Source organism: Sarcophilus harrisii, chromosome 5 (assembly GCF_902635505.1).
Source record: "Sarcophilus harrisii chromosome 5, mSarHar1.11, whole genome shotgun sequence".
NCBI lineage: Eukaryota > Metazoa > Chordata > Mammalia > Dasyuromorphia > Dasyuridae > Sarcophilus > Sarcophilus harrisii.
In genome coordinates this window covers 229,477,073-229,490,297 of record NC_045430.1, presented here as the reverse complement: position 1 = coordinate 229,490,297, position 13,225 = coordinate 229,477,073, and the positions used below count along the sequence as shown (strand labels likewise).

Genomic DNA, 13,225 nt, shown 5'->3' with positions numbered 1-13,225 from the left:
TATATTTGGGATGCAGATCTAATAATGATAGTATTGGAGCAAAAGGTATGCACATTTTGATCGCCCTGAGGCACAGTTACAAATTGTTCTTCAGAATGGTTGGATTATACAAAAATTTTCTGTAGTAGCAAAGATCTATAAACTAAGTAAGTACTTTTTGACTGACAGAGGGCTAAAAATATTATATTACATGAATTCAGTGAAATATCACTGCATTGTCTGTATGCAGTAATTATGACTAAAGAATTTAGAGAAGCACTGGAAGACATAAGAAGTGATGGAATGCATAGAAATAGAATCCAGAAAACAACAGAAAGAATAATAAAAAACACACTGAACATCATAATTATAATGACCAAGTTTCTTCTCAAAAAAGAAAAGAGAAAATGCACTTATCACCCTTCTTTGTGGAAATGGTGGACTATGGATATAGAACATAAAAAAAAGCTGAATATAATAATATTCAGCTGGTGTGTTGGAAATAAAGGTAATACAAATATAAAAGTTAACAAAGTTTATAATTTATAAGTGCCTTTTAAAGGCCAGACCAGCATAAAGAGCAACAAATAAGTAGAAATATCTTAAATAAAGTTTAACAACAATAAGAAATCTGTAGGAACATGATTAACACACCTTCCAATTGTGCATTATTATTTTTTTAATTCAAAGCAGATAGGTTTCTAAAGGTGCAGTACCAAGCTTCACATCAAATATAGTTCTAGAATTAAGGAAAATAAATAGCATCAGAACTAAGGAAAATAGCAGTAGCAACTACCGGCTGCCATTTTATGACATTAGGAAAATTTTGCCTTTTGGTAACCTTGCTAACCTTGGTAACCATTCAAGAAAATGGAATTATCCAGGGAGTTCTGGCCATTAAGATCTTATTTATAAAGTGGCTGTCTTCCCCACCATAAGATTTCCATATTATCATTATCTAGAAATGCTACACATATTTAACAGTCACATATGCAATAGATTCATTTATCTCAGAACTTTTAATAAATAAGTCTTCCAGACTGAAAACTCATAGGGAAACAATTCCAATGAAGAAGAAAAGAACTTGTCTAATGTGATTGCCGTGAATACACAGCAAACTAACTCATCAACCAACTCAACTTTTTAAAAGACCTGTACAAAAAAAATTAAGTAATAGAAAATAAATTAGAGAACATGGCATCGTCTTTGAAGAACTCAAGAAGTTCCAAAGTTCAGAATTAGTTTATGTTAGAAAAGAAACTAAGAACAATTTTAAAAGAGTTAACTCAATTGGATAAAAGAGAAAGATCAAAGAAGAATGAAGTCCATGGCTTATAGTGACTAAAATGATACAGAACCACTCAACTCCTATTTTGCTTCTATTTTCTCTGCCAAAGAAAAAGGACTGTTTGGATAGAAAAGAACAACATCAACATGGCTGACAAAAGACAAATATGAAGAGAAGTGAGGGGATAGTAGGACAGACCCTAATCATTCTATATGACTCACCTGGCCCCAAAGTGCAATCTCTTAGACTTAGGGTACAGAAAAAAATAACAAAAAATTATTACTGAGTCATCTTCAGTGAATAAAGACAAACTAGAAAACTGGATAAGATTCAGATTTGAAAAAGGGCAATCACCATTCTGATTTTCAAAACAGAAATTAGTCTAGAGTTTGCCAACCTTAGGTCTGGGAGACTTCAACTCCTAAACAAAATTCGATAAAGTACTTTTATTAGTGAACACCTTGGAAAGAAATTAACAGTCACAAAGAGTCAGCATGCCATTGTCAACAGGTCATGTTAACCTAACTTTTCTTCGTCTTTTTTATATTAAACTGACAGATTAAAAAAAAAATTTTTTTTTAACAAGTCTGAGGTTCTTAACTAGGTATCCCTAGATAGATTTCAGAGGTTGTGTGAGGGTAAGAAAAAAATAATATTTTTTTATTTCAGTATAATTTCTTTTGTTATTTATATTGTGTTGTGTGTTTGAGGGGTAGGGGGAAGAAGGGTAGATATAAAATTTTATATATTCAAAAAAAACCAAAAGAGTTTATGACACAGAAAAGGTTAAGAACCCCAACTTTAGATATAGTTTAACTTGATATTATGTAGAAAAGATGTAAAGATGTGAGTTCACAATAGTACAATTACATGAATTTGTAATTGTTTGAATAGCCAGCCCAAACTGCAGTAAATTTGGAAAGAGTTCTACAACAGCTACCTCAGACATTCAGCTTGACCCTATGTTGTTTAGCATTTATCAATGGCTTAAAGGTGCAGAGGGTATGTTTATCAAATCTGCAGATGTCAAAGTTGAACGAAATAGTTAAGAGAGTCAAAATTCAAAAAGATCTTGACAGGGAACACTGGACTGGAGCTAAAAAGATGAATTTTGACAAGTAAATGTAGAAGCTTACAATTAGATTTTTAAAAAACATTAAAGGATATAAGAAACATAGCTAGATAGCAGCTCATCTTTTTCATGTTCTTCAAGTTCAATATAAATCAATATAATAATGGCAGCCAAAAGAATTCTAAGCAAGGTTATAATAAAAGAAGTTCAAGTCCCTAATAAACAGAATTCTTTTCAACCCAGACCTGGTCAAAGTTCAGGATGAGGCCACAGTATGATGAGACAAGGTAACTAGCTTTATAACCAGCTTCATCTTTTCAGAGATATATGAAGCCTACTTCAAAACTACTTTAATTACCAAGGAAGCCTCATCATAGGCCAATCATTTCCCAATCATATCAAAATTATAGACCATCCAAATCTAGTCTAGGTTCCCTGAAACTGTTGATGATATGAAATTTTTGAGCCCATATACTATCATTCAATATGTAGAACTTAATTTCAGAACTCTTTCAGATGCTTCAGTATAGACTACTGTACTGTTTGGATAGCTTCTTTTGTTATAGCTTCAATACCCCAAATAGTCATATTTTTTAACCTATCCCTTCTTCAACACAGGATGAAGACTATTTTATTGGAGCTTAAACCATTCTTCCATATGATAGTCCTTCATACACTTAAAGATTGTCATTTCTCATAAAATCACGAACCTTTCCCTTCTCTAAGCTAAGTATCTTAAGTTGCCTCGACGATTACTCATATTACATAGTTTTTAAAAAGCCCTACCATTAAAAAAAAAAAAATTAAAAAAAAAAAAAGCCCTACCATCTGGTTTGATAAACTAGGTAATATTCAAATGGGAGCAACATTCCTCAAAGCATAATGTGCAATACCAAATATAATATTTCTGATCACTACAGAATACAGGAGAACAGGAATCACATTGATCTGGGTATACTTCTATTCCTGCAGCTTAACACTATATTAGCTGAATCAGTTGTACATACACTATTGGATAATGCTGATCTTTTGATTATCTAAAAATCTTCTAATTTTAAAAAAGTGAGACTAGCTTACAAGCCTGATATTTGAAAATCATATGGCCAAATACTTAAAGATAACACTTGGTTGTATTATTTTATTACCTAGCTTCCTAATCTAAAATAAAATGTTTAAATATCCACATTTTTCCTTATGAATTTATAAAATTTTAAAGAATGACTCTGAAAAAGTACAGGACATCTTGGAGAGTTCACTTTTCAGTTTTGTATTCAGTCATTTCTCCTCATAAAAGACAAAGAAGTTATTAAGCCTGGGATATATTCACAAGATACAACTATCTTCATCTTATAGTTTTTTATTGTTATTTTACTTGAAAAGAAGAGCATAAAGGAGCACTGTGCATTGTAACATTATTAGTCAATTGTAGGAGGCTAAGTATTATTCTCATTGAAGGCTCTTTGTAGTGATAGCAATTATTGCCCTCCACTTGAGATTTCTTTTCAAATGCTTAAAACTCAAAAAGTTACAGTCATGTTGATACTATACATATGTTGCTACTGTTATTATTCTCAATACCAGTAGGCTGTACTTATAACCACAGCATGCACCTTTTGCCAAAGCAAACACCAAGTACATAACAACTGCTAATAACCCACAGTTTATATTGCGCTTTAAAATTTACCAAGCACTTTTCTTCCCAATAACCCTGTGAAGGAGTATTATTATTCACTTGTTAAAACTTATCAGAGAGGTACAAAAAAAAAAATTAAAATGGTTTACTATGGGTCATACAGCATAGGGTAGTGTAGAGGGGAATTCTAACTTCAATCTTCTGATTCCATTATCTATATAAACAGGCATGTGTTCTCTTCAGCTCCCCACTTGTCTCCCTTTCTATAAACATACAAGTGTATATATACATATACCCATATATGTGTGTATTTTATATACATGTACACACATGTATATATGTGTGCATATGTTTATCCCCCTGACCTAGACCAGATTCTAGAACTCCAAAGACAAGAACATATGCTCTAAAAATTGTTTAAGCACTGCTTTTAGCAGTGTAGAGCTTACTAAAAAAAACAGATGGCTCATGAGATTGGAAATGTGATACTTGAAGGCTTTTAACAGTTTTCTATATTCTCTACATACTCCTCTTGAGCGCTCTCAATCAATCCTCTCTTAGTTGATGTGATTAAGATTTTTATCCTTACACTCTTAATCCATTTTTCCTAATCTCAAATAACTGCTAGCATTTAGCATCAAAGTTGCTACTTCCTACAGTGATGATAAGTCATTTCTTTTCAAGGTATCAGAATTTAAAGTTCTCTCTCAGTTTATTTATACATACTAAGAAGGAATGATCTTAGAAACTCCTAGCACAAATCAAGCAATCTATGAGTTAGTAGAAATCCTTGCAAGTTGTCCATAATACCCAGAGGTCAATTGACTTGCCCAGGATTCAGGCTAACAATAACAAGTAGGTTTTGAACTCAGAACTTCATAATTTTCAAGTTTTTCAATTGTAGTGAATTTTTAATGAAGGTCACCAAGATACAGACAATCTTTGCACTTCCATGAAAGTCCAACTCCGACTCCTCCTTATAAAAGAACTAAGGTCCAGGAGCTCATCCATCAGAGAGGCAACAGAAACCAGAAAAGAAGCATTAAATCCTTTAATCTCCAAACTCAGCATTGTGTGCCCATTGCACTTTTATCAGTTATCTCCTGTCAGGACTCTGCCCTCCTCTGAGCTTGTTTGGTCTGGGGAAGCAGAGAAGGGATGGCGAGGAGGGGGTCCTTAGAACCAAGACTTCTAAGATAATACAGATCCATCAGAGAGGACACCTACAGTCCTCTTTACTTCCCTCCAAGCCAGCTGTTCCCGAGAGAAGGACATTCCATCTCCTTCTTCCAACTCAGTGCTGCTCCACTGATTGTCCATGATATGGGACTGCTTCTTCCTTCTCATCTCTGCTTTCTGCCTTCTTTCAAGACTTCCCACATTCTGCATCCCATCTGCCAGAGGTCCTTTGTCTTTCTCTACACTCCCTCCCACTTGCTTTTCTTCTAAGGTTATTTCCAATTTACTATGTCTAGATCTCCTATGACATTGGTTGGCTCCAAAAGGCAACTCATTGAGGGTAAAGACTGGTTGTGCCTTCATCTGCACACTCAGCACAAAGTCTGGTACACTTTACTGTTGTTCAGTTATTCATGGATCGTGTCACACCAATTTTGACTCTTGAGGTTCTGCTATTTCCTTTCCCAGTGGATGAATGCCAAGACAGGTCAAGTTTCCCCAGGGTCACACAATGAGAAAGTATCTAAGGTTACATTTAAAATCAGGTCTTCCTGGCTCCCGGAAGTTAAGTGACTTGCCCAGGGACATACAACTATTAAGGGTTCGAGGCTGGATTTAACTCCAGTCTTCCTTTCATCAGGCCAATGTCCTACCCACAGGAACTACCTAGCTGCTTCTAGTAGCTGCCTATAACTGGTAAACAATAATCACTTAATAAATGCTGGTTGACCAAATTTAACTAAACAGAGCAGGACATATCCGTGATTCTTGAAACTTCAGATTTCAATGTGAAGTCAATGCCACTGCCCTCCCATTTTCCCATCATCCTTTCACACACAAGAATCACAGAATTCTGAAGCTTCTAGGGAACTCCTCATTTTACAGTTGAGGACCTGGCCAAGTGACTGGCCTGAATTATTCCCCACAGTTTGGCATCCTCAACAGAAAGAATAGATGCTGCCAGGAGCAGTCACTTCCATGCCTGGTTTAGAGACTTTACTATGAGATTCTCTTTCATCAGTTTAATTATATAAGTGGACATGTAAATATTGATGAAGAAATTAAGGAAGTACTTTTCCAAAGATATTTTTAAATACTTTTAATTTAATTTAATTTAAATTTGGTAACCACAAATTACTAAATGCATAAAAAGCATAAACACAAGCATTTTCACAGGGGAAACAATTCATGAAAGGATCATTATATCATTAGTAGTAGAAAATAAAAATCAAAATTGTCTTTCTGTTTTGCATTTACTGCTCTGATGACAAACTTCACTGGGTCCCTAATGCCAAAGTATGAATTAATTTGCCAGAGATTCAAGGCATTCTAAAATCAAGTATCATCTAACTTCACACACTCCTTTTAGTTTACTTCCCCTCCACATACTCTGTTCCTACCCTGTCTGAATACCTAGGTCTGCCACAACTTCCCTGCTTCTGAAGGTGGTCCCTATTTCTAGGTTTCATAGCTTTCACTCAGTTTTTTAGGCAGGAAAAGATCTTCGTTTAGTTTTTCACCTGTTGAATTCCTAGCCACAGTTTAAAGTTTATCACAAATACTAGGATCTTCCATAAAGTTTTCTTTATTTTGCCTACTTTAGTAATGACCTTTCCTGACAGAATTCATATCACATTGTATTAGGACTTTAGTACACTGATAACATAATATAACATACTATAGAACTTATGTCTAACCCTTATATTAGATAGTGATTCCACATCTCTTCCTCATTTTCTGGCACATTGCTTTGCAAACAACAGGTCCTTAATTATGGCCCACAACATAAACAAACACTAGGTTTATATTTTAATTTATAATATATCAAATTCTCAATAATTGGTACAATTACCTGTTACATGTAAATTAACAAACATGAAACTCATCTTTACATCACAAATCAACTGCCACATACTTTTTGAAAAACTACTTTGAGTTTAATACTGTATAGAACATCCAAGAAGTACTGGCAAAATGTCTATAATCTAATAGCTCTACATACACACATACACATGATATCGTCAAATTACATTGTTAAAGTTCTAACAATTAGAGAAGAAATCCCATTGCCCCAGAGATTCCACTGCTAAGACATACACCCCAAGGAAGTCCAAGACAGAAAAGGGTCCATGTACAGCAAACTATTTATGGCACAACTTTTCATAAGAGCAAAAAAACAAAAACAAAGTAGACACCCATTGATGGGCAATGGCTAAGGAAATTACTATATATAAAATAAAGAAATCTTGCTACATTATAATTAACAAAGAAAATGAGGAATATAGAGAAGTATGAAGTGACAGATACATACATATATATATACACATATATATGCTTGATGATCCCAACAATGTAAATTAAAAGAGCAACAAAATAAACTTAATGCTATGTAAATTACAAATGACCAAGCTTGGGGCAGAAGATGATATGAGAAGTGAAAGACTTTCATTTACTGTTGGACTCTGAATATGTTGGCTGGTTTTGCCAAACAGTTTTCTTTCCCTCTTTTTTATTTTTTATTATCTGAGAGGAAAGAGGAATCAATACATCAGAAAATGAAAGAAGTACAAAAATATAAAAGATATTTATAATTTTTTAAAAAATTAAAACAGAATAGTATCTGATAAAATGTGAATTGTACAAGAGAAGTCAGAGAAGATTGAGGAAGCACAAATATTTTGGGAATTCCAGGGTTTGAATTTTTAAAATAAACAAGTCCCTTATTCTCAGTGTCAGTTTGCTCCTCTTTAAAGTAGAGATAATATTATCTATAGCACCTACTTCACAAGGTTCTTATAAGGATCAAATTAGATCATATATACAGACTGAAAGCATCTTTTTCCCCACTAGGAGGTCTACAAAATTCCAGCACCAATGTAAATGGACAACTCCTTAACTTAAAAATTTCAAAGAATTGCCTGGATAGGATAGGTGCAATTAAATGACTTGCTCAAGGTCATATACGTCGGAGGTGTCAGAGGCTGGCCCTCTTTCCAATATTACACACAACCTCTTGAACATCAGTTAATAACATTAAAAATATAATGTGTAATGGAAACCTGAATAAAGGCTTCCAGAGGAAATGAGACTGGACCTAGAAAGTGAAGGGAGGCAAAGTAGCAAGCAACATATTTTGCAAAATGAACTTGAGCAAAGGCAATGGTGTTTGGATTTCAAACAAACAGAAGAACAAATAACATAACCCAGATTATGTTGCAGAGCCAAAAGAAAAGCACTATTGCTTTTTAGGTTTGCAAACACTCTTGAATGGTTACATTTGCACATACTTTCAAATAAAAAAATTCTAATTTTGCCAGAACATAATCTGAGCCATTTTCCATGGGTGCATAAACTACTTATTACATTTTCAGTTTGTAGAGGGTGAGAAATCCAATTGCATTTCTCTATGACATGGGTGTAAGATTTAAGGGAAACACAAATTTGTCCAGGTGTGAAGTTATAGAGCTATAAATCTTACTTGTAGAAGGTGGAATTGACTAATTAAAAATGATATGGACAAAGATTCCTATTAACTACAATGATTCCTACTTTAGTCCAAGTTCGATTCTCCCAACACATATTGGTTTACAGAATTCTAGTCTTCCCATATACATTAAGTATGTTATTACTTCTTGACTATTTCTTCATATTACAAAACCATTTGGCTTTACTTTTCATTATATATCCAAACAGACTATCTAGAATAGGAAAATACACTGCAATTAAATCTAATAAAAAATGAAGTATTCTATCTATGAATGTGTGTAAGATCACCCTAAACAAGGGTTTAAGTAAAAGACAGTACATTTTCCTTCATTTTTCCCAGACAAGATTTACAATATAGTCTTGCCAAGAACATCAAAATTAAGACATTTCACATATTTGAAAAAAATAGATACTGTAAATGACAATAGAAGCCAAATGTGTAACTGGAAACATTTCTTTTTGGCCAGAGTACAAGAAGTGTCCATTATAAATCTTTTCAAAGGTATTTAGCTGAGCTATTAAAAAAAAAAAATCAAAAAAACCTTTTCAACTAAAATTAGCTGCTGCAAACTATAACGCAAATAGCATGCTAATTAAGATGTCCATTAGAAACATGACAAGCTGTTGCTGTTAGGAGTACATTGTATATTATGTAAGTACAAATATATCAAAGCAATCATCAAGTTGTAGGCCTTCACATAAACTATTATACTAATTCCAAAAGGAGTTATTATGGCACCACATCAACAATCAGAGGATTATGTTACTACTGTATTTAGTCATGTTCATGTTTGTACCTACAAACAGGTGTCTTAAGATGTTGTCTAGAAGTAAAACCCACAGTAAACTTTGAGCAATATCATCTGACAAAAAATTAAGTTAAATGAACTGCAAATAAATTACTGTACTCCACTAGATCAATCATCAGTATGTACCTGCAGATATTCTATCTAATATGAAGTCAACAGTGTGGGGGGGGAAAGTTTTCTGTCTATACAACATATGAAACACCAAGTTTTCTTTTAAACTTTCTTGTAAAAGTGTCATAATTCTTGTAGTTACACTTGCTAATGTCACAACTTTTATTACAGTTAATAGTACATGATTATGAATTCAGAGCACTTAGGAATGATTAAAACATACTAAATTCTAAATTACAGCTGTTTTTGTTAAATTAAACAGGTAATTTTACGGCAACAATATAGGTATGCTTTGTAAAGCAAGGTTTGCATAATCTTAATGTACTTCTGGTGGGCAAATTAATCTTTGTATCATGATAAGCAAAAATTCTTTCATCATAACATTCAAAATGTGAAAAAAGAGAGATGCAAAGTTAGGTTATATATAATTGAGTAGTTTCAGCCCTGATCTAAAAAAAAAGTTCTGAAGAAAAAAGCATCCTTCCAGTCTTCTGTGAGGCTGACCGGGCACCGCAAATAATGCCCTACCTAAGAAGTAGAGAAAAGACTGATAATGGGTCCTTCAGAAAAGGCCAGCCGCAACAGGCACACCATGAATTTTTCACTAAAGACACCAATTCACAAAACTTCTAAACAAGGAAAACCTAAATAAATAGGGATCAGAGAAAACCAAAGGTACAGCACCAGATTACACCACACATTTCCACAAAACATTTTAAGGCTCTGAGATAGTTCATTGGGAAAAGGCTAGAGTTTTCTCAAAAAGAAAAACAGTTTATCCCTGATCCCCACAGACAGTAAAGTCACTCTAGTATTCTCCTGGTCCCGGCAGGACGCTAAATATTAAAACATTAAAAACCAAAAAACAATCCAAATCCCAGCAACGCCCCCTACGCTCCCGGAATGATCATCCTGCTGCCAGGGAGACTCAGACAGGACCCACACTGCCGGCTTTAACCCACCCGGCATTCTAGGAAGGAGAAGGGTGTCAGTCCGGGGGGGGGGGGGGGGAGAGCCAAGAGGGCGTTCCTGGTCCCTTATCTCCTCAGACACCTGCAGCTGGAGACTCACGACTAGGGTTGGGGGAAAACAAGGGCAGTAACCCGGGCTCCTGAGCCACCCCGGAGCGGCCCCGGGCGCTCCCCCTTCTCGCGCGGCCGCGGGGGCTCCCGCCGGCAGCTCCCCGGGCCGCACCTGGCTGCTTACCTCCTCCATAGGTGTTCCACCAGACTGGGTCCCGTCTCCATCTCCCGCGGGCGGGCCGAGCCAACGGGTCGCCATTATTTCATTTCAGTTACAAAGGAGGGGCAAATCCTCTGGAGTCCACATCGGAGGAAACCCCCAGCGCACCCCCCCGGCGGCGCGATCCCTGCCCGGCCCCAGCCGGGGGCGAGAGGGGTGGGAGCGAAGGGACGACGGCGAAAGACCGCCCGGACGGTGATATTTAACCAAAAACACCTCCTCCAAATCGCCGAGATAATCCCTGGCGTCTTCAAATGAATTCGGGATCTTCTTCCATTTCTACCGGTTGGAAAATAGCTTTAAAAAAAAAAAAAAAAAAAAAAAAAAAAAAAGGTCAAGAACGAAGAAAAAAGAGAGTGTGTCTGGGCTCGGGGTACGGTCCCCTTTCCCTTCCGCCGCTCACCCCTTCTTAACCCAGCGCGGTCCTCCTCCTCCTTTCTCCCATGCCCAGAATCCAGGGGGGGGGTCTGAGCGTGGGCAGCAAGGGCTCCCCCCACTCAAAGAGATCCTGCTCTGGAACAAGTTAACCAGAAGAAACTCTCCGTAACAAGGTAGCCCTTTCTCCTAATCAGGAACGAGATTCTTTTCGCCCTCCGAATGGCCCATTAGTCCTGCTCAATTCGCCCTCTCAGAGCACCCCGCGATTCGGATAAAACTCCCGCAGCCCGGGAGGAGGGGACCCGCCGGTCTCGGCCCGCCGCCCGCCCATCTGAAGATTGGCACTGACTGTTTAGGGTGTGGGGGGTTTTTTAAGGCATTTCAATAACAAAGTTCTGGGGGCAGAATATAGAATCTTCTGCATTCCTCGCAGACCCGGGGGGGGGGGGGGGGGGGGGGGTTGGTGGTGGTTAACTGAACTCCCCCCAAGTATCTAAAATAGCGTTTGTCACACACGCCCACCCCACCCCCGCCCTTCTTACCCCACAAACTATATAAGAACAAGCTTCTGGTTTAGAGGGACCGCTGGATGCGCCTCGAGGCGTCCGGGGCTCCCAGTCCCTCGGACAATGAAGAAAAACACAACTAGAGACACCCTTTAAAACGCACGATCCGTCATCCCCTCCCTCTCCGGACGCCCCTTCCCCACACTAGCTGCTCTCTTCCGCGGAGGTGGCTGTTTTCTTTGGCTGGCAAGGGGCGAGGATGGGTGTGGAAGAGTGTTAAGAGCTCGGCGGAGGGGAAGGAGGCTGATGGGGACCCCCAGGAGCAGACGGACATAACTTTGGGGGTCACCCCTCCCGTAAAGTCTGAAGAAGTCACTAGACCCCTTCTTGGGCAGAAAATAAAAGAGGGAATCAAGGAGAAACCGATCTATGCAAATGCTCAGATCGAGACAGTACAAAAAAAAATATGAAGTTCGAGGACCCCGGGTTACCCACCCCAGGACTAGGGTGGGTCCGGCACAGTGGTCCAGGGGTTGGGGGGAGGGAGTGCTACCTTAGTTAATGGGCGCCTCCTCCCCATTCTAGCCCAGCCGAAACACACACATTCACTCCCCACACCTTTGGGGGGGCCCTCTCCGATCCCATCACCTATTCCTGCCTCCTCCGCCCCTTCCCCCGGGAAAGTGAGGCCCCGAGCTACCGGTTTGGGAGGCGGGCGGGGGCCCGCCCGGGAAGGCGGGAGCCGGCGGAGCGCTAGGCCGCGGGCTCGGTTAATATTAATGAGGCGGCCGGCAGGGGCCGGGCCGGGCCGGACACCTCAGCGGCCGCTACCGCCGCCGCCGGCGGCCTTTGTGCCACTTCCTCCCCGGCCCGAGCGCGCGTGCACACACGCACATGCACACTCCCGGCTGCGCTCCAAGTTCTCCGGGGAGCGCCCTCCAGGACCCCCCCACGCCCTCAGCCCACTTCCCCACCCACCCCCTCACGCACCGGGCGCCGGCTCCTGCCTCCTCTCCGCAGAGTAGCCGCCCCCGACCCCTCCCGGGCACTGCCACGACCTGCCCCGGCCGGCCGGGCCTCGTGGGGGGCGGGGCGGCAGCCGTTACCGCCGGGCTCCGGGGTCCCTGGGCGGGCTGGGCCGGGGGCCCCGCTCGGGCGCCCCGCGAGGACCAAGTGACAGGAGTGGCTTTCTCCTCCGCCGCGCGGATTGTTTCCCGGGGGCGGATTTCTCGCTTCTTCCTCCCTGGATCCACCTCCTCCCACTCCCCTCCCTCCCTCCCCTCCCCTCTGCGCCTCTCCTCCCCTCCCCAAGGGAGGCTCGAGGCTGGTTCTGTGCGTGAGCGCTCAGTGCGTGCGTGAGTGTGTGTCTGGAATAATACTAGCCTCCCCGCCGAGCCCGGCACACCCCCGGCCCAACCGAGCAGCCCGAGGGCGAGGACCGGGACCCGCGGGGCTAAGGAGAGGCGAGCTAGCCGGGAAGCACAGGCCCGAGGGAAAGCAGGCCTCGGCAGGGCCGATAGGGAAGCCGGGGGGGGGGGGGGG

The 13,225-nt window shown here is 40.0% G+C and overlaps 1 protein-coding gene across 7 annotated transcripts in view; it reads right to left on the bottom strand.

Moving 5' to 3' along the window:
* ARHGAP21 (Rho GTPase activating protein 21) overlaps positions 1-12,940 on the bottom strand; it is a 148,304-nt gene extending 135,364 nt beyond the window's left edge. For 4 of the 7 annotated variants that reach the window (XR_004229785.1, XM_031939856.1, XM_031939860.1 and 1 more), the window contains exons 1-2: positions 12,674-12,940; positions 10,764-11,096 (exon numbers count right to left, since the gene is read on the bottom strand). Coding sequence is in view for 6 of the 7 variants with exons in the window: in XM_031939856.1 (XP_031795716.1) it covers positions 10,764-10,838 (75 nt within the window). In the remaining variant the exon portion in view is untranslated. Of the gene's footprint in view, positions 1-10,763; positions 11,097-11,202; positions 11,584-11,719; positions 12,351-12,383; positions 12,622-12,673 lie in introns of those variants that run through there. The other 3 variants (XM_031939859.1, XM_031939858.1, XM_031939857.1) reach the window with 3 other exon arrangements.
* Between the last annotated feature and the right edge of the window lie 285 nt (positions 12,941-13,225).